The sequence below is a fragment of the Mustela nigripes genome, chromosome X (genome assembly GCF_022355385.1).
Source record: "Mustela nigripes isolate SB6536 chromosome X, MUSNIG.SB6536, whole genome shotgun sequence".
Classification (NCBI taxonomy): Eukaryota; Metazoa; Chordata; class Mammalia; order Carnivora; family Mustelidae; genus Mustela; species Mustela nigripes.
In genome coordinates this window covers 25,923,931-25,945,643 of record NC_081575.1, presented here as the reverse complement: position 1 = coordinate 25,945,643, position 21,713 = coordinate 25,923,931, and the positions used below count along the sequence as shown (strand labels likewise).

Below are 21,713 nucleotides of genomic sequence, written 5' to 3'. Positions count from 1 at the left end.
AGTAGAATCGTGAAATAGTTCCTTTTGGGCGCTGGCTTATTTCACTTTGCAGAATATCCTCGAGCTTCATCTATGTTGTAGTAGGTGATAAGCGTTGTTAGAGGCTGTGTAATAGTCTATGGAAGGGGCACACTGGATTTTGTCCAACCTGGTACGAGTTTTGATGCCATCCAATCCGTAAGTTGGCAGTCACCACTGGAAGGTGACCAAATAGGATCAAGTACATGGATGGCACAAGGGTTACCACAAATATATTTTTATTTCATTTTACTACTTCCTGGGCCTCGTTAATCTGTTGTTTGAGCCATTCTCCACTCCTAATCTCTTATCCCTTTTGTCCCCTTTCTTGTACACCCCCTTAGCTGGGCCTGTTGGCCAGTTTTGCTGGCCCCTAACAGAGGTGTTTACAGAGATCTCAGATGAGTTGCTTTCATTTCCTCTGTCTTGCTGTTTGCCAGCAACTCCCTCCTTCCCGAATTCTATCACCTACCCCTTTGTCTGGATTATCCGGAGTGTGGCCACAGGCCTCTTCTTTTCTTTGACAGTGAGACCAGCCCCATAGTCCCTGAAGCATTGGGAGGGTGTGGTGGGGATGGAGGTGGTGAGATTTTCATCTCTGGTGGCAAAAACTTTGAAAATAAACTTTTTCCCCCCTGGGAGAGCCCTTTATTCAAGCAAACTTATTATAATTCAGATTTTCTTGATTCCCTACAGAGCTTCACAAAATTTAGAAGTCTGTCCCTGCAGGGAATTTTACTTATAATGGCCTTCATTTGAAAGATCTAATTCTGTTCCCTTTCAGTGTGCACATGGGAGAGTGATGGAAGTGCACAAAGAAAAGGCAGGTAACCCCTGAAGAACCTGAGTTTCAATATCATCTGTATCATTCGGGGTGATGGAGGACATTCTGTAGACATGAAAGGGTTGGCAAGGAAGAGAGGCAGAGACAATGAGAAACATCAGACAAGTGTTGAGGAAGGGAAAAGAAGGTGCCTTTTCTGTTCCAAACTACTATTTTTGGTCCCCCTCCTATTATCCCTGATTGCTGTAACTTTTCATGCCTGGGTGTCATTATATATGTATTTTCCAAAACAACAGAAAATGCTAAAAACCACTTGTATAAAGTTGAACTGACATGTAGATTTTGAGAAAGAGGCTTTCTAGTTCCCCTTACACCCAGTTGAGATTAGTCTATCTGAAGCTTGCAAAAAATTCTAAGGACACCAAAAAATGGCTTTTTCAGTTATGTAGAAAGTGGAAAACAAGCAGGGAAGGCAGAGGTGCGCTCCTTGGGGCAGGTGGTGGAATGCTGCTGAGGGATAAGAGAGGGGAAAGTTTTGTTTTCTCTGTTAAGGGGAATGACTGCGAAGAATATTGGCTCAGAGTTACTGGAGTCCACGATGAGTTGAAGGGACTGCAGCACAGCACCTAACTTCTTTAAACTGAGTTCAAGTTTCCTGACCAGGAAGAATGACCTCTTAGAGAGAACTTGCAAATGGGTTTTTAGAACAAATTTTTTTGTGGCTGTTGAAAAACAGTGGGCAGTAGAAGATGTGCTGGAAGATTAGAGGTGAATAAACGTAGTTTCGACTTCAAGGAGAATCAGAAGATATGCCTCAGAAGTTGCATGGAAGAAACCAGATGTCAATTTGGAAAAGATCCTCAAATGTGGTTATTAAGCCATTGTTTCTTAGTTTTTAGATGAGGAAGTGGGGTTGATGGATACGTTGACTGGAAACAAATTACGTCAAGGGATTTTTATTCCCTTCAAAACAGAGTTACCAGCCCGGTAAGGTTTCTTTGTAGATAAGCTGAAGAAAATAAAGGTGATGGTAGAGACTTTCAAGCTTGTTTTGACTCTGACCCTCAGTAAGAACTACATTTTACACAATTATCCAGGATCTACAATTGAAATAAAAGTTTCACAAAACAATACTTACTCACCCTTATTACACACGACGCACTCTAAGCTTTTGTGTTCTATTTCCTTTCTTCTTCTTTTTTTTTTTTTTTAAAGATTTTTCTTTTATTTATTCAACAGACAGGGATCACAAGTAGGCAGAGAGGCAGTCAGAGAGAGAGGGAAGCAGGCTCCCTGCTATGCAGAGAGCCCGATGTGGGGCTCGATCCCAGGACCCTGAGATCATGACCCGAGCTGAAGGCAGAGGCTTAACCCACCGAGCCACCCAGGCGCCCCTATTTCCTTTCTTCTTAAAGCTCATCATAAGCCATTATATTGATTTCCTGCTCCACTATGAATCACAACCCACAGGCAATAGTTCAAACAGATGGGTTCACAATTTAACAGATAACTAGTCTAGTGGTGCCACAATTTCATCTTGGCCTATCTGTCCAGCATTATTATCATGGATGAGGACATAGAAGGCATTCATCAAATCAATAGGTGACACAAGCCTGGGAAGGATAGTGAAGATACTGGATAATGGCAGAAGAATACCAAGATATGGACTGAATCTAGTGAGATGGAACTGAATATAGACTAATGTAAGATCCTGTACTATGACAAAAATAACCAACTGTACAAGTATAAGATGAGGAGAGGACGTTGAAAGACATGTAAATTTTTAACCCTCTGTAGTCACATCATAGATCAAAAGTGTCCAAAAGTCTAATTTAACTTTAGCTGTGGTTTCTTAATCTGTGCTCTTTATTTCCCTAGCATTTTGCAAAAGTGCCTTCTTGGGGGTCGCCATGTGAAGTACCACTGGGTGGGAGTGAGCCTGAATAGGGAAGGTTCTGGGATATTACTTCTTGTTTGAATCTGCTGTTTGCATCAGTTTTATCAATGGGGACTTATTTCATTTGAAGTAAGTGTTCTCTGGCAGAAGTCCTTTTGAAAACCACTAGGCAAAATGAACCGAAACAGAGAATATAGAAAGAGGATTAGGATAGTCCCCATTCTACCTCTGAGTTAGAGCACATCTGGATTATTTGATTCACTTCTGGAAACCTCACTGTCAAAGAGATATTAATAAATGGGAACATGTTCAGAGAATAGTGAGGGGAATGGCAAAGGAACCCAAACCATGCTAAGTGAGGGGCAGTTTAATGAATCAAGTATGTGACTTAGGAGGCCTGGGGGAGTTGTTCACACAGATTGAGAAGGCTATTGTGTGTAAGAGGCAGTTTGGTGTGGCAGCTTGGTGAAAAGAATGTGGACTTGGGCATCGGGTTGATCAGGTTTAAATTTCAACTGTCACTTACTGGTTGTGTGAACTTGACCAAGTTACTCAACCTCTTTGAACAGTGTTTTTCACATTTATTAAAAATAGGGAAATATAATACTTATCTTGAAGGACTGTCATGAGTATAAATAAGATAACATAAATGAAAGTGCCCAGTATAGTCCTTGGTTCACTAATACATTTATTGCATAGAAAACCAATTAGATTAATAACACAGGGCCTCAAGAGTTGTGGTAAAACTAGATGGTGAGAGTTAGAAGGATACTACAAAGTTAAAATTAAAGGTCTTCCAGAAGAGCTTTCTAGCAGTCAGAGACATTCAAAGATGGAATGAGCTGCCTGGAAGAGGTAGCGAGTTTTCTGTCACAAGAGGCATTTGAAGAGAGGTTGGTTGGTGAGACTATTCTGGCGCAAAGTTCAGCATCAAATGATTGGGAGAAGTAAGATTCCTAGTAGACTAGCTGAAGAGATGAATTGCATGGAGCAAACTTTGTTCCTCCAAAGAACCAGTTACTGTCCTTCCTTAACCATGGATGATGCCTCCCTCCACCTGTTAGGTCCGTTTGACAACTGAGTGCTTTTGGGAACCACTGGGGAGTATACAGATGATCTAACAAGCATTTATAAAGAACTGGTTCTATAGTGGGTACTCTAGACAAACACCTGAAAGTGTGTCTTATGGACAGTGGGTCAACTACGTTGTCTATGCACACAAAAGGTCCACGTTCTTGTGTATCTGCTATTGGGCTGATTTTGGGAGAGCATCAGGTTGGCTCCGAGGAGTAAGCCAGCTGTCAAATTTGCTATCAACACCAAGAGACTTGGTCTAACTCCCAGTTCCATTCAGTCAGGCATGAGATGGAAGTGAGTTACCAGAGCAGGATGATTCAAAAGCAGCAATGGAAATAAAGAGCCCAATCTCTTCAGAATCAACTCATCTCCTGAAGTGAAGGGCTTAGTTGTTTATAGCAGTGCTTGCAAAGGGCAGTTATACTTCAGAGTTTATACCGAGAATTCAGTTTCACATTTCAGTAAATCAAAAAAAAAAAAAAAAGATATTGATTTTTGAACAAATGGCTTATTTTATTGTCAAAGCAAATTTCATTTCTTGAGATGATTAGTTTTTATTAAACTATTTCCTAAGTGCCAATAAACACACATTCTGTGAATATACAGCATATTCTTCAACCGAAGAGCATTTGTCATCCACTAACTACTAAATGATATTTGGTCATCTCCAATTGTCACTGAAAATGTAGCAGCTGGAAAAATGCACATGGGCTGGGGGTCAGAAAGCTTCTGCCTGAATCTTGGCTGTATCCCTTCATAACTCCGTGGCCATAGCACGATACTCAATCCTTCTGACTACCAGCTTTCTTCTCTGTAGCTGGAGATAATCATATCTACCTCTCAAGGCTGGTTGGGTTGTGGAGATAAAATGGAAAAGTGTGACTAAGAAGCTTAGCATAGTTCGTGGCACATAGTAAGCTCTCAATAAGTGGTAGCTGTCCTTGTTAGAATTACTGTAGGGAGGACATCATGATCTACTGAAGTTTAAGGCAGACTATGGAGCATTCATTCTTCCCAGGGTTCAGGTTTGCCTCAGAAAAGTGCAAAAGACAAAAGCAAGGAAGAGAAAGAAGAATGTTCTCCATATCACTTCTCAGCTTCAGAAGGTACTATGCTACCATGGATGGGCCATCCCTTGCTGGATCCCTTTTGGTTTTGAAATGCAAGGACAGTAACAAGAAACTTCAGGAATGGAGTTACATTTCTGCAAAGCAACCTTCGGGGTGGAAAGGGCCTTCATGAAGAGAATAGTTGGTTCCTCTTCCTGAGTCCAGAGAGGCTTGTATTGTTGCTATCCAACATTTGCTTTAAAGGTTTCAAACAGTGGAGACTCTGTAAGGTCTTTTGATAATGTATGATGCTGCCACACAGTCTGAGAATCAGTAAGCTCCTCATAAGGCCTGATTCAAATCTTCATGCTGCAAGGCCTCTGTTTTCTCTCCTGTCTGTTTCTGTCAGCAGACTCTGTGTGCTCTCACTCAGACATTTATCTCCACCCTCACCCATCAATATATTTTGATTTACTGAAATATGAAACTGAGCACTGTATAAGCTCAGCTGGATCACCATAAGTACTACTAGAAACAACGGGGGCTTTGCTCTTGGCAGGTGTTACTAAGCTCTCAAGTCAGCTTCCTTCCTTCTAGCTGAAGACAGCCTATGTTCTTAAGTACAGTCCGGGAAAACATAAGGCCCCAGTCTGCCATAGCTGTCTAAACAAGCGGGGGAAACACTGGCCATTGAGGCTGAGCATCTGGGCAGCTGTGCCATACACTGGCTTTCTCGTGCTAGGCACTATATGCTCTCACCCAGCTGAGTTCACTCAGCGTTCGCCACTTTTTGTCCACCTGTGCCACACCCGGGTGCTGATTTGCACACACCTGGGAGCTGATCTGATTTAATGCCAGAGTCTCCCCTTCCCAGCCAAGCATCTCAAAAAAGTGATCTATTTTCACTTTCCCCATTTCCTCACCTCCCACTCTACCCCTGCAATCCTACTCCAATTAATTAGCACTCTACCACAGGCACTCCTATCAAAGTCACGAATGCTGTCAAACCAAATGGCTTCTTAAAAAAAAAAAAAACAAAACCCAAAAAACAAAAAAACCCAACCCAGCTTCCTTTATGTGACCGCTAAAGCAGCAATTGATATTAACCATTCCCTTCCTTTTGAAAAGCTTCTTTCCCTTGGCATTTTGACTGCCCATGTTTTTGGTTTTCCTCCTACCTGTCAGGTGTTCCCCTGATGTCCTGGGAGTCTGGTCTTAAGCCTTCTCTCTCTCTCCCTCTCTTTTTTTCTTCTGATGCTATGTACTCTCCCTGGAAGATCTCATCCATCACTCTATTTGTGCATGTGTGGACTGATAATCCCAAATCTAACCTCCATTTCAGGCCTTGAGTTTTAGACCTCTTTCCAATCGCCTGAAAGCCCTATTTAGCTGCCTTGGCACTTCAAAGTCAACATGTCCTGAGTTGAGCCCGTCACTCAACCCTCGCCCCCAAACTTGTGTTTCCTCTTCCTGTATTCCTCATCTCAGGGAATGGTACCATCGTACCTGGACTTCATTAATTCTGAAATTAAGTCCAATCAACAAGTTTTTTGATTTTAGCACCAATATTTCACGAATCTACCTAGGTTTCTTGATCCGTACTGCTGATTCTTTAGGTTTGGTCATTATCATTGCTTGCCTCTGTAACCCTCATTAAACTGAACAGCTTTATGGTCGGTGTCACCAGAGTTCTATCCCAAAGAAACATCATCTGGACATCCAAAAAACATTGGAAAGTGTTTTAATTTTTAAAGAAGTCTTTTGACAAGGTGCTTATCATATATATATGTATATATGTATATATGTATATATATATATGTTCCCCATCACACATATATTACTTCAATAGCCTCTGAATCCCTGCCTATAACACCATTTCCTTTCCTTCAATTCTCTATGCAACACCTAGAACGATCTTTTTAAACAGTACTTCTCTGCTTAATGTTATTATTGGCTCCCCATTGTCCACTGGATAAAACATCACCCTGTCATCGCTATGTACCTCTAGCTTTATTTCTCACCACTTTTCTATATTCTTTGCACCATATTGTCCTTTTGGTATCGGTTTATGTGTTAACTGTGTCTGCTGAGCACTTATTATGCATACCCAAAGAACATACAGTCTACCTTGGTAGACTAGCTGGATACAGTTTGACAAGAGAACAGATTACCTTATTAAATGTGGTGTTACTAAATTTTTGTAAGAGAGTAAAATAACAGTGAGGATTAGAACTATCAGGGAAGCATCCCCTGGAGGAGGTGAGGTGTGAGGAGGATGGGGAATGGGATTTGGAGCAGCAGAGATAATCCCAGACTAAGGCAATGGAACCATGAATAGCGAGTCCCTAATAAAGGTGGAGGGTCATCATCGGGACACTGAGGTAGACTTCATTACAGGCTCATTGTTTTGTGCCAGCCTAAGAGGAAGAGTTCTAATTATTCTTTAGAGTGCTTTAAGCACAGAACAGGAAATAATGGACAGCAGCAAAGAAAGCTGCCGAAGAATTTGGACATAAAGCCTGCTTTCTTTTTTAGTCAGTTTTGCTAATTTCTAATACCTTCCTCCCATTCTGCCCCACTAAATTCCCCTAGACCCCCCCAAAGCTACTGTTTTTCTTTTTAAAAGATTTTATTTATTTATTCGAGAGAGAGAGGGAGCATGAGCCAGGGGAAGGGGCAGAGGGAGAGGGAAAATCAGCCTCCCCACTGAGCAGAGAGCCCAATGTGGGGCTCAATCCCAGGACCCTGAGTTTATGACCTGAGCAGTAGTTAGATGCTTAACTGAGTCACCCAGGAGCCCCAAAGCTACTATTTCTCTAAAGCTGAAGTTCTGTAAAATAAAGGGAGGGAGGGCATTGGGGAAACTGTGGCTTGGAATGAAATGCCATAGCAAGAATGTGATTCTGTCTCCTGGTTACCAGGGCTCCTTTTCAAGGGGCTACACTCTAAGTTCCAGCCAGAAAGGGATGAGATAGCTTTTATTGTGGCAATTATGGCTAGCAAATGCCATGTGAGAAAGAACCCTTCTCATGGTGATTAGGATCATATGTTTGCTCTATTTAGACAAAGAATTCTCTTTTGAGCATAATTTTTCCACACAGAAACAGAGAAGTTGTTTAGACTTGACTGATTGCGATACTAAGTGTCCTATTTTAAGTTAAAAATATCCCACAAGTGAATCATATACGTGCATCTTCTCTTTTTCGTCCCCCTCCTCCATAGAAACACATTCACACCCTTCCTTACTGCCATAAATAATGCTCTTTTGCCTTGCCTTCTGTAGGATTTTGCATCATGGAAAGTTAGGCTGCTCTACGACGCGACAGCCTGATCTACTCAATTCTCTCTGAAGGATGGTTCATTCATTGGACCAGTTTTCCAGGCCTTCCAATTCCCATTTTATTTTTGTAGTTGACTATCTCTGACTACTTTCTGCCTTTCTGGGGTGTGGTAGGGGCACATAGAGAAGAAAAAAAAACCCCAAGAGGCACATTTCTAGAATTTTATAGCCATGTGTATGTTTGGAGGATGGAGATAGGAGGGGAGAATAGAGCTAGTGACTAAAGCGAGGTTTCCGGATGATGTGTTCGCTTGAGTTTCCTTGTTCCAGGAATGAATGAATGAAGCGGCTGGAATGTCCTGACTGTGGAGGAGATCACTGGTTGTCCCCCCCCCCCCCCCCCCCCATGCAGCAGCCCTCCATTCCTTGCCAAGAAAAGCCCGATTTTGGCTCAAGGATTAGGTAGTAACAGACTTCGGGAAGGTCACCCTGTTCTATGGCCTGAATCCATTTTGGTGATCCCCATTTCCCCTTTTAAGGGGACTTCAAGGGGACTCCACCAGTGCCTGGTGGAGGCAAGAGCCATGTGACATAAGGACGATTCCTGTCCTTGTGACACAAGAAGGAAGTCTGCTGGCATCTTTCTCACCTCTGACCATCACACCATGTGACATCAGGAGAACTTATTGTTGAAAATATTTTTAGGTACATGTTTCATTATTTGCAGTCAAAACCACCCTGTCTGATACACTCAATCCTAAAATTCTCAACTTCTACTCTAATTCATTTAAAAAGATGATCTAATAGTCTGCTTCACCAGAGTCACAGATTCATGGACTATTAGGGCACAAAAATCCCTTTGAGGTCTGTGTGGTTTATTTTTCTCATTCAACATACCAACCTCTTCGTGTCCGCAGACTAAGGAAGATGCACACAGGGTGCTGGGATTATGCTGTATGCTCTATAACCTCTCTATGTGTCAAATCCCAATTTTGTACAATTGTGGTAAAATCAGAATTTTCAACTCAGGTGAACGTTACACTGAATTTTCCTTTTTATTCTGTCAAAGAGCTTTCCTAAACAAATGTACACTAGATCTCAGAGGGAAAGTTGCCTCTGCTTAAGACTTTCAAATGCCCTAAAGAAAGCTGTTTACATACACATGAATAACAAGTCATGCTCACATATACATTACAAAAGATTTCTAAGGACTTCGGTCATCACTGGTTTTTCTAATGTGAGTTACTGCATTATTTAAAAATAATAAAATTATATTTCTTGGAAAATACTTCACAAAAGACTGGCCTTACCCTCCAATTGATTCAACTTTGAATCACCTAGCTCTACTCCCAAGTGAGTTTTTCTGCGGAGGCAAAAAGGTAACTTGTAGAAAGAGAAACTTCTGCTATCTGGTGTTATAACAGATACACCAGGCTTCCTTTCTACCTAATTTCTGCATGAGAAAATTGTTATCCATTTCCATGATGCCAAATGGTGATAGCGCTTGAAAACCAGCGGTGCCTACCTGAGTGATGTCCATTCCCGAGTCACAGCTCAATGGCTGTGTGGATGTCAGACCATTTGAGCCGATTACAGTTGTGATCACCGCTTTCTCATCAATTCTCCGAATCATGGTCCCATCGACAAAGTAAATGAATCCATGCCTATCCACTGTGATGCCTGTTGAGAAAGAGCAAATGAGCATTAGTAATCTAGTGGGCCACATTTGCACCAAGATCCGTATTTTGAAAGAAGCCACAGAAATGGAAAAGCATTTTAAAGACATATGGATTCAATTTTGCTCAGCACAGACAGGACAGTAATGGGAGAGGTTTGTTCGGACACACATTCACTTCTTTGTGTATTGAGAAGAAATGATAAAATGTAACATGTGGAAATAAAGGAAGGTCTAATCACTTTGGGTTGTCTAGCTTTATATTGCCACCCCCCTCCAATACTTGCCTAGCTCCACAAACAGAAAAAAAAATCCTCTTTAAGATAAATGGGAAAAGACAGAGGAGGCAGGGTACGTTACATTCCGTTTAGGCTGTAGATGCACAGGCCACCGCTTATTTTCATAGTTGCATTAGAAATAACTGACTTGGAAAGCATTAAAGTTATTGTCATCAGTTCACACTCAGCTCACAGAGACTTTGTAATAATTCTGATAAACTGGACTGAGTTTTTTCCTCTGTGTTACCTATTCAGAGGAGTTTGGAGAGCAAAATTATGGTGTCACAAAGGGAACGGTTAAACTTCTAGAAAAAAATGAAAGCCAATAAAATTCTCACAGTAGATTTTACACATTGTGTTAATTACAGCCTGGTGTTTTGGAAAATATATAATAGCAGTTAGAAGGCTTGGGTTCTAATACTGAATACATCATTTACAACTCCTGTGTGATTTTGAGTCATTCGTCTCTCTAAATTGTAGCCTCCTCTTCTGTGAAATATGGAAAAGATTATCTGCTTGTGATATTGTGATTTATAATAAGAAATATATATTTGGCCTTCGTCCCTGTTTTTAGCACAGAGCTGTTAAAACTCTGGAAATTTCCAAAGTGGCAGGAGAGATAAAGGTGTCTTTTGTTATGCTAATGAGGTGGTTTTTGGACTGAATCCTGGAGAACCTGAAGAACCATCCAGGAATAGAGGGGGTTGGAACTTTGAGTGCCGCCCCCAGACGTCTGTGAAGGGGAGAGGGGCTGGCAACTGAGTTCAGTCACCAATGGCTAATGATTTAATCAATCCCATCTATGTAATAGAGCTTCTACTAAAAACCCAAAAGGACAGGCTTTGGAGACCTTCCAGGTTGGCGAACACATGGAGATCTGTGGAGAGCAGCGCGCCTGGAGAAGGCAAGGAAACTCCATACCCCCTCTCACATACATTGTCCTATGCGGACCTTTCAGCTGGCTGTTCCTGACTTAGAGCCTTTTATGATAAACCAGTGATCTAGTAAGTAAAAGTTTCTCTGAGTTCTGTGAGCCCCTCTAGCTAAACCCAGAGAAGGGGTTATTGGAACCTCCAGTCTATAGCTGGTGGGCCAGAAGCACAGGTGTGTGGGGAGCAGTTTTGTGGGACTGAGCCCTTAACCTGTGGGATCTGACCTTTTCTCTGGGTCGATTGTGTCAGAATTGAGTGAAACTGTAGGGCACAGAGCTGGTATGGGAGAACTGTTTGCTGGCGGCGTGGGGGGAACCCTCAGCCACGCCGGAAATAAGTCTCAGAACACTGTTTACCTCCTTATCTAAGCTAAGGTGACCAACCATCTTAGTTTGGGACTGAGGCAGGGTTCAGTTTTAAAACTGGGACAGTTCTGGACAAACTGGGATGAGTTGGTTACTCTTTGCCTAGGTTGTTATAAATATCATATGAAATAATACATTTAAAAGTGTCAGACGCATATAAAGAACATATGGCTCAACTCCTGCTTCCCTTGGTGCTTTTGATAGTGCTCTTGAAAATAACCACATGGCATTACTTTAAAAACTGGTCTACAATTTAGTCTTTTCCTACCTCGCATTTACCCAGTGGACCTCGTGAAACACAGAATATATATTCAAGTTAGGAACATCTGTGATAACAAGCATGCCCTTTTGGAGTGTGTGCACATTCACATACAAAATCATCTCCGTGGTAAAGAGTGAATTCACCTAAAGACAGTTTGTAAACCCAATTTAATAGACTGCTTTTAGATGAACTAATTCATTGGCAGGTTAATATTAAGACTTGGCTTTATGGTATACTTTGATTAACCCTGATGTCTCATGACTTGACATGAGACTCAGGTCTCATGAAGTATTAATCCTTAATATCTATAAAAGTTACAGATTCATTTTAACTTTCTCCGAATAGCTCTAAATTCGTCTATGTTTTGGAGGGTACTCCAAGGAAACCAGCATGTCCAAACAAGGGGAAGTTCATGTTGATAAGTCTCTTTTTCATTTGCAGATACAGAAAGACCGTTAAGGAGTTTTTAAAAAGACTTTTAAGATTGAGCAGGTCAAAGGATGGTGGCACACAAGCATTTCTTACATTCCCAGGACATCTGGGCTGAGGACGAACCAAGGGGCACCTCTGCTTTTTGTTTTGGCAAAATCAGTATATCGAGTGCCTACTATTTAGTCTGCTTTGTGGCATGCATATGATTAACTTCTATGACCTCTGTATTAAATATCAGCGAGTGCGAAAGTTAAAATTCGTCACAAGAGGATTGAGTGAAAGATCAAGACTCAGGTCTGGAGAGAGAAAGGCTGAGAGGAGCTCCGCTCGAAGTGTTTGAAATCATGAAGTATTTACCAAATACATACTGAATGTCACTGTGCCAAGTCCTGTGAAGATCAAAGGACAAAGAATCCAGATGCATAGAAACTAAGAGGAATATCCTGCAAGCATTGCTCTAAGGAGGAGGCAGTAAATTTAGAGCTTCCAATCCCTTGAAAATTGGAACAGAGTCACAAAAGGGATAGAGAAATAAATGTATTCCTTAAAAATTGGAACAGGTTCACAAAAGGTATAGAGAAATAAATGTATTGTTCTCAAAATGAGTGTTTGTGTGTGTGTGTGTGGGGGGGGGGGGTCCTTCCATCTTTGTGTGGACACCAGGGAGGACAATTCTGTTCCTTTGACCACTGCATTCCTCATCTCCATCAGAGGGTAAAGTCTGTACTGATCCAGGGAGGATAATCCTGGACTTAACATGGTTTTTCCACTTTTAATTTTTGTTTACTTCTGAACACTGGGAACTGCTCTCTCTCTGTTCACGTCGGCTGAATTCCACAGATGAGGCTTATTAAATCCTCACTGTTGGCCTTCAGGGCTTATTTGGCTGACGGGTTGTAGGATATTCTCCTTTCATATATTTGTGTAGGAAATTCTTTGATCATGGTCCAAATTACAAGAGTCCGTTTTTTCCTGAGACTCTTTAAATTTGATGGAGTTATGCTTGGAGTTGAAAAAGAAATAGTAGAAACGTCTTTGAGGGGCTGTGTGATAGATGTTTTCTTAATGCATCCAGGTATGTTTTATATGTACATATTTTCACTTTCCTTCCCCAACCAACCAACCAACCAACCAGCTAACCAATATGCACACAAACAGAATGCTCAAACAGCTAGTTTTACAAACTCTTCACGGGTGAGGGTTGAGGGATACTTAGTTTTCACTAATTTTAAAAACCAAACTGAAATTCCCAGGCAGGAAAAGAATTCTTTTTGCCATTACTTGCGAGGGAGTGGTCTCCCCTCCCATAATGAGTATTGCTGTAGCCCAGGGAAGTCAATGATGCTATTACTGTTTGTTAGGCTGAGTGGGAGAAGGTGGCACATGCCCCGTGTATTTTAAGCTTTATCTTTCAGGGACGGGGATGTGAGTGATTTCAGAGCACATAAAGCCATCTGGGGCTAGTGAGATCTGCAGATGCAACTGACTTTCGTGTTCTGATATTGTAGTACCCAGACTTCCAAAATTTGGTACCTAATGCTGTGGGTGTAATTTGTTCCAATGGCCACATCCGTTGATGTGCTTGCTGACAGCATTTTCATTATCACTTAAAAACACAATGGAAGGCACAGTCTTTGGCTAAGATAGGAGTTAGATTGCATTGAGAAGACCACTTCCAGGGTTTAAAAAAAATTTAACCAGTATTCATTTTTTGAGCAAGCAAAAATATATAGATCTCTGATGTTGCCACAAGGTTAGGCAGTGGGTGAGGGGTGGGGGAAGGTAAGAAGAACACAGACAGCTGGAGTCCCCACACCACCCCACCTCCAGTAAGGAAAACACTGGGCTCAGACGCCCAGACAGCATGTTTAGCTTGGAGCACATTTTTACATTTGTGAGAAAATAAATAAATCCTTGTAAATTAGTGCATATAATGAAAGCACTGACAGACCATAACCTGGAAGTGTGAATGGTGCTGTCTCCATTCATCAGCATTAAGCCCTAACAAGCTCTTTCTATGGAAGGACCTGCTCATAAATAAAGTGCATCTTGTAAAAAAATTATTCCCCACATCTTATGCAAAGTAGGGGACATTATATAATATCTGAACTGCAGGCTCTTTTCTCTGTGAAGCATAGCTCTGTATGAAACAGCTGCAAATTACAGGCGAAATTATTTGACTCCTTCCCTTGTCTTATTATCCTCCAATGAATAAATACTATAATTCTGAAGAAGACAATTGCCTAAAGCTAGGGCGGCCTGGACAGTTACTAATAAATGTATCACTTGTTGGGGAAGAGGACACTGCTGATCGATACTGGAGCAGGCAGGGATTTCCTGACGTGAGGTCACTGTGAGTCCAGATGTGGAGGTTAATAGCCCAGAAACAGTGGCTCAAATCCTGAATTAGGTAACAGCGAAGATCAGAGTATTTGGTTGTGCAGAATGCCAATTTTAAATGTTGGTAGAAGGCATCTTTGTATTTAATTTATAAAAATTACAGCTGTTGAGGCCACCTACATTTTTATTATTTCTATATTAAAAAATGAACCTTCTTTCAGAATATAGGCTTTGGAAAGTAGTCATAAAATTCTCTCCATCTAGAGCCCTAGCAACCAGAAAACTGAAATACTGTTTTTTTTTCCCCCTGCCACAATGTGCTCTTTAATTTTATGATACAGAGATAAATGGTTAAAATAAACTTTCAGGAAATGTCCTAAGCACAATATGGCATCGGCTCAATCTCCAACACTGAAAGTGCTGAATTGTGTATCTGACATTAGCTGTTGATCATAGAGAGCATTTTAAATCAGAAAGAGATTAAAATATTTAGCTTTGTTTATGTGCAATCCATTTCTCTGAAAATTGGTATCATATGTTGGTCTATATGGAAATTCTCCGAGGGACAAAAAAGTCCATTCTCCAACTGATCTGATTACTGTCCACTTAATTACCCACTGGGATCAGAAAGGGTCAAGTTACTTTTGCACAGTAAGCCTATTAAGTCCTCTTGCTAGGCGCCCCTAAATGGAGCTTCTAGAACTTGGAGGAATTACAAATATCTGTGTGTCACTAGGGTTGGAAGGAGGCAGAGCTTAATGAACAGCTGAAGCGATTTCACTGTGTCCTTAACAATGAGAACAGGATTTCTTCAGTAAGAGACTCTAAAAAACTCACTATAATATTACATGACTAGTGAATGGTGTGCCTTATTCAATCTGATATTATTTAATAAAAAAGTTACAGTATATTCTAAACAGTAAAGGTCAATTTCCAAAGAATTTAAATACAAATTAAAAATGATAAGCATTCAAATGAATATTCTACTGACTGGAAAGTCCTTTCTTTCATGGCTCAGAAGGTACTTTCTAAAGGGCTTCAGAGGTATCATAAGGAACCATAGATGTTTGGGTTAGTTAACCAAGAATTCCGAGTGAGAAAAAGACCAGTTTTTAGCATTTGTCTTCTCTTCATCTTCTTCTGATCCTCTCAAAGCTTTAACCTTCAGGGCAAGGCACAGTAAATGAAGGGCTCTCCTATATCCATCAACCACTATTTTTCTAAAAGCTAGCTGGGGAAGCTCTCTCTCCTGATTCGTTATTAGATTTATTTTGTGTCTATTATAGGTCAGGTACAGTGCTAGGCACTCGAAGTACAGCAGAGTAGTATAAAACAGAGCTCAGAATCTGGTGGGGGAAAGGAATCAATGGCAAGGCAATTACAGCACCTTGAGATAAGCAAGAGTTTAGAGCAAGTGCAGGAAGCCGTGGGAGTAACCTTGGGGAATGGGCCCGGGAAATGAAGGTCACAAGTGATTTCTTGGAGTAAGTGACACATAAGCAAAATCTGAATGGTCATGTTGAATTACTGTTGAGCCTAGTGTGAAATCCAGGTAAGTGCCACTGAAAACCCATAAAGGCTGTCTACTAACACTTAAGAATAACCATTTTCATTTGCTGGGTCTACTATGATATTCCAGGCATGGGGCTGGATTCTCTACATCCATTTCTCATTTAATCCTCATAGCAGCTTTGTGGAGTAGGTATTATTGTCATTTTTCAGATGTGGAAATAGAAGTTCAGAGGTTGAGTGAATAACTCCAGGTTACCTACCTAGAAAATTCTAGATTTAGCTCGTTTGTCTGAGTTCAATGCCCATTCTCTTAATCCCTCTTCCATGAAGCCTAAATGGGGCAATCTATCACTTTACCACAGGAGTGGTGTATAGACTGGTTTCAGAGGCTTCAAAAAACTCCATGAAATTATCTGCAAAGTATTTTGTGTATGGGGAGATGGTCCATTGCTTTTGTTAAATTGTCAGAGCAACTAATGACCCTTCTCAAAAGATGGTTAAGAGTTCTTATATTCCTGTGGATCTCTTGGACCTCTTCAGAATTATCCTTCAAAGATATTCTGTGGCTTCACCCCCCACAAAGCTGGTGAATTTTGAGGCAGTACTCAGAATTTCCATGTGATGGGGATTTTGGTTACTTGACTATTACAGTATGATCTACCACATAAAAAGTAGTCCCTAGAAACAAGGGTTACAGACTCCTATGTTTTCAGGGGTCAGGCAGGTGACATAAATTTGTAAGTTGGTGCCAGATGTTAGATTATATAGGTTCTAGGGAAAACTGAGGTTCACAAAAGAGCACATGCCACATAAATGCATTCAATTTTTTTTCTTAAACAAATAGAGTATGGGCCAAACGAATTATATTTTTGAACTAGATTTATTCCTCGAGTTGCCGATTTATGATGCTTGCTAGAGGATAATCAGGAGGAATATAATGTCAGTGAAAAGGCTGCTGTGGGCAGAGAAGATCCATGAACTTGGAGTGAATCTAATAACCAGTGTAGCACAGCTGTTAAAAGTTATGTCTTGCTACAGAGATGTCCCATATATCCCCTGCCCCCAGAGATGCATAACCTCCCCCCGCTATCAACATCCCCCACCAGAGTGGTACATTTGTTACAACTGATGAACCTACATTGACACATCATTATTACCCCAAAGTCCCCAGTTTACATTAGAGTTCATTCTTAGTGTTGGACATTGTATGGGTCTGGACAAATGTATACTGTCATGTATCTACCATTAGAGTAACATACAGAGTAGTTTCAATGTGTGAAGATTCTGCTCAATTTTTCTATGAGCCTAAAATTGCTCTAAAAACTAAAGTCTATTAAAAATTATGTCTGGTACTAGCACTGTAAAACCCAAAATAATCAAATGTATTTGTGATTTTCATCACTGGAAAATGAAATAATCTGGATGGCTGACAATACAATACTTGCTAAGAATGCAGCCTCTTTTATCCCCACCATGATCAAAGCTCAAAATTTGTGACAAATTCACCAAATGCAGTCAAATCAAACCAGAAAAGGAGGTGTCCCAGGTGAACTCAACTCTGTTTTTGGTCTGCCACCTTTCTCTTCCCTGTCCTTCCTTCAGAAAACCCTCCCGCTTTAGTATGGCAGAGACAATGCTATGTATTCAGGTCACCCTATTTTTATTTCTGAGAATAGACCTAGGTTTCTTTTCCCAACTTTCTCTGTAGTTAGGTGTGGGCAGAAGTGATGTATGCTACTTCTAGGCTTGGCCCCTAACAAAACCTCTGTTGAGCTCTTCCATGGATCACCCTCTTCCCACACAGGCTACCCAGATACAGAGGGATTGAGTTACTAGCCAGAAGGAGCTTGGTTCCCTGAATTACCACTTGAGGCAGAGGTTTCTCTCACCTCCGGAGGGCAACCCATTTGTACTATGATGTGAGCAAGAAAAAATGTACTGCTTTTGTTAAGCCACTGAGAGTGCATGTTGTTTTCTTTTTCCTTTTGTTCCCCCTTTTCCATGTTAGCTTGGCCTGACTATTACATTTACCAACTGAAATCCTATTCACCATTTAGGCCTTCTACAAGATGTTTCTTTTCCGGAATGCCTTACGTACAAACTCCAGTTCATTTTGGTCCCTCTGCTTTCTAACCTACAGAAGCTGGTTTCTATTTTGGGGGGATTTTAAAAATGTGAATTCTCCAATCATGCTCTGTCCAGGCAAAAACTCCTTGAGGGCAAAAACTGGATTTTACTATGCTTTACTTTTATATCTCATCAAATCCAGTAGACCCAGGCACCAGATGTTCAATAAAACTTGTTGAATTATAGACTTCATTGTCACACATTTACAGATTTCCCTCAACTTATGATAAGGTTACGTCCTGATAAACTCATTGTAAGTTGAAAATATCATTAAGTCTGAAATCATTTAATACACCTTATCTATTGAACATCATAGCTTAATGTAGCCTACCTTAAATGTGCTCAGAATAATTATGTTAGCCTACCATTGGGCAAAACCATCTAACACAAAGCCTATTTTATCATAAGTATTGAATATCTCCTATAATTTATCAAATACTGTGTGGAAAGTGAAAAATAGAATGGTTGTGTTTTGCTCGTGATCATGTGGCCGGGAGGTGCGGCTGCCGCCTGGCCTCCTGAGATATTGTACTGCATCTTGATAGCCTGGGAAAATATAAAAATTCAAAGTATGATTTCTACTGAATGTGTATGGCTTCTGCCCCACAGTGAAGTCAAAACACCATAACTTGGGGACTGTCTGTACGTTGAAACACACCTAACCTAAATCAAGTAAAGCCTGCCATGAGGTCAAGAGCTGCAAGTGAATTTCCCTAACAGTGAGTTTAGAAAGGAGGGAATGATACTTTCTCTCTCTAAAGACCTTTAAGAGGAGTACCGTCCCCTATCAATAAGTGATGATTAGAGTACTGGTAGGGGAAGTGGTTGTGTTGACCAACCAAAATAGAATAAGAACCATGGATCCAATGATCTGCAAATTAATTTGATCCATGTAGCTAGCCACAGTGAATAGATCAGGCTCCCCCCAATCCACTTTGCTCTGTTAAGAGCTCTGTGTTATGATCGTGTGATGTCTTCCAATCTTACCATCTCAGGAATACTAAGGAAGCAGAAATACCTCAAGATTTTGCCTTAATGCGCTTCACTTCTTTGCTTTCACCTAAGGAAAAGCAGAGAGAATGCTGGCTCCAGGGTCACATCAGGGGATCTGGGTTTCAGGCTGATTTCTGTTATAGATCTGCTGTAGGACTTTGAGGAAGGCATTTAACTACTCAGACACTAAACTACTTAGTGTCTTGATTTCCTAATCCAGATCCAACTACTATAAAGGGTAAAATGGCGTGAAGCTCACAAGAGCCAATGAAATGGAAGCACATTGAAAAGGATAAGGTGGTGTTAAGTGGTGTCCCAATTGCTCAGTCATTGCTATAATTTTTTCTGGAAGTGACTTGTCTAAGCCTAGAATCATGGACAAACATTTCCACATAGGCCCTGATTGGACATTTTAGGCTTTTCCATGTTGGACGGACATAGTATACAATTGAAGTCCATGACGCATCATGTAACCTTTGTCAGTAGCAGAGTTGCCCTATGTTAGATTCACCATAGACGAGGTAGTGGTTGAAAACAATTTTGTTAGCTTAGGGGAAATACTGCAATTGAGCGGTTGCTATAAAAACCTTCAAGCTTTTATGAGATGGCTAAAGTTTCCATCCAGAGAACCAAATAAATGAAGTTCCATGCTATGCAGTTGGCTCAGGGAGATCCTGGGCCAGAGGTGGTAGTGGTGTCTCAATATTTTACAGTAATTTAACATTACCAGATACTAGTAATGGTATGAATTATTTCTCCTTGTTTTAAAGAGGCAGGTGTGTGTGTGTGTGTGTGTGTGTGTGTGTGTAAGATATACTGGGGTAAATAGTAGTTCAAGCTGAAACACACATCTCTTATTTTTGTGCTAGAATTCTTGCTTAAAAGATGCCTGCGGGCTGAGATTTAAGGGGACTCAGTACATATGGGCTAAGATTAATGAGGTTTACCAAATGCAAGCTGAATACCTTATATTCCCTCCCCCTCTTAAAAAATTCTTCAAACATCAAGTAACCATATCTGGGACACTACTAAGATACATTTTGAGGAAATGCCTCTGTCATGCTAAGGAAACAAACTGCCTCGCAAGAACATTATGTGAACAATTAGCCTGAGGAGGGAAAGTTCATTTATTGCCCATGGACCAGCAAAAACTAATTGCAGTTGTCACACTCTAGGGAAAAATGAGTCTCTCTCAAGGTATGTGAATGACCAAGAGGTTCTAATAAAAAAGCAAACTAAGTAGAATACCTTGGCCTGAATACTCAATAAAAGCAGAATATGAGGAATTAAGCCTGACAGTGCTTGCTATTCACAAAATTGGGCTAACTCAAGAAGAATTAAAATTTCTGTAGGATAATTATTTGCATGTAGTGCCTATTCAAAAACAATACAGAAGGCCCATTTAAAATTCTTCCAACATCTGTACATCTTGACTAATGAAGCTGACACTGGAAGAGAAGTTCACAAAGTCAGAAGTGGCAAACAGTCATTGGCAAAAGGTAAGGCAGGGTAACAAATACTGCATGAATATAATTTTTAAACCTCTTAAATGGGAGATTAAGAGGCATTTAGGAGGGCTGATTTGGGCTCAATCAGTTTTCAATTACAACACACACATATAAATATGACAGCTGAGTAAAAGAAAAAAAATAGTCAAAGCACTTTGCCTGAGGAGACAAACAACACTTTTTTTTTTTCCACATCCTCATGTACAGGTTTGACAATCTGTAGGCAATAAGGTTTTCTTAAAAGAATTGAAAACTACTGGGGTGCCTTGTTCATGGGAGGTGGTGATTTCCCTACCCTTGTCTTGGCTGAGATTGGGGTCTCCATGGCCAACCCCATCTCTTTTCTTGAAATTCAACCACCCAGACATGTTCATGGGAGAGATAGAAGGAGGAGGAAGAGTCTGGGGCTAGAAGCTGGGTGACCTGGTTGAGACTGACTGACTTTCAAAACTTTCCACAATCTTCCAATGCTCAGGTATCTGCCTTTGTCTACGGGTGGGACTAAAAGCTGAGCTGCCCACATCAGGGAATTACTGTAAAGATCAAATAAAATAATATCTCTTCTTGATGAATCACACACCTGTACCCCTGAAACAAACAATATATGTTAATAAAAAGAGGCTTTAAAAAAATCTACTCTGTGAAATCTTTCTGAAAGGTTAACACAAGTGATGTTCATATTTATGATTTTGATTAATTTTTAGCCTTCTGGAATCATGCTGGCGGTTATCCACTACGTGAGTACCTGCTTCAGCATGGATTGACTTAGAGATCAGGAACCTGATGTGGAATTCTGTCAGCATCTCCGCCATGCTGACAATGATGGTGAGTCTGTACAGGGTCCTGTTTCACTTTTCCAGTCAAAGTGGTCTACATAATGGCTCCAAAACATACCTTTCTTTTTGCCATCACTACTTTATTTGCCTGTGCTATGTTCCCTGTTCGTGGAGGGCCCTTTCTTTCTCCTAGTCTCCCAATCCTGCTCATTTTTCAAGACACAGTGCCAGTCTAGCCTCAATAATTACAATCCACAAACTGACCCAAAGACTTGCAAATACCTTGTTGAAGCTCTTTCCTTGTCAGTTACATCAGACAATTTCATCATTCTTTGCTGATGGTAGAAATCTTCTGAGCCCAGGGGAAGACATGTGATTTTACCAGTCCCAGTGGATAGGAATGAGGAT

The 21,713-nt window shown here is 40.8% G+C and overlaps 1 protein-coding gene across 3 annotated transcripts in view; it reads right to left on the bottom strand.

Moving 5' to 3' along the window:
• Nucleotides 1-21,713, bottom strand: part of TENM1 (teneurin transmembrane protein 1) — an 805,114-nt gene that overhangs the window by 62,662 nt on the left and 720,739 nt on the right. For all 3 annotated transcript variants that reach the window (XM_059385607.1, XM_059385606.1, XM_059385608.1), the window contains exon 25: nucleotides 9,631-9,785. In XM_059385607.1, the coding sequence (XP_059241590.1) occupies nucleotides 9,631-9,785 (155 nt within the window). The remainder of the gene's footprint in view (nucleotides 1-9,630; nucleotides 9,786-21,713) is intronic.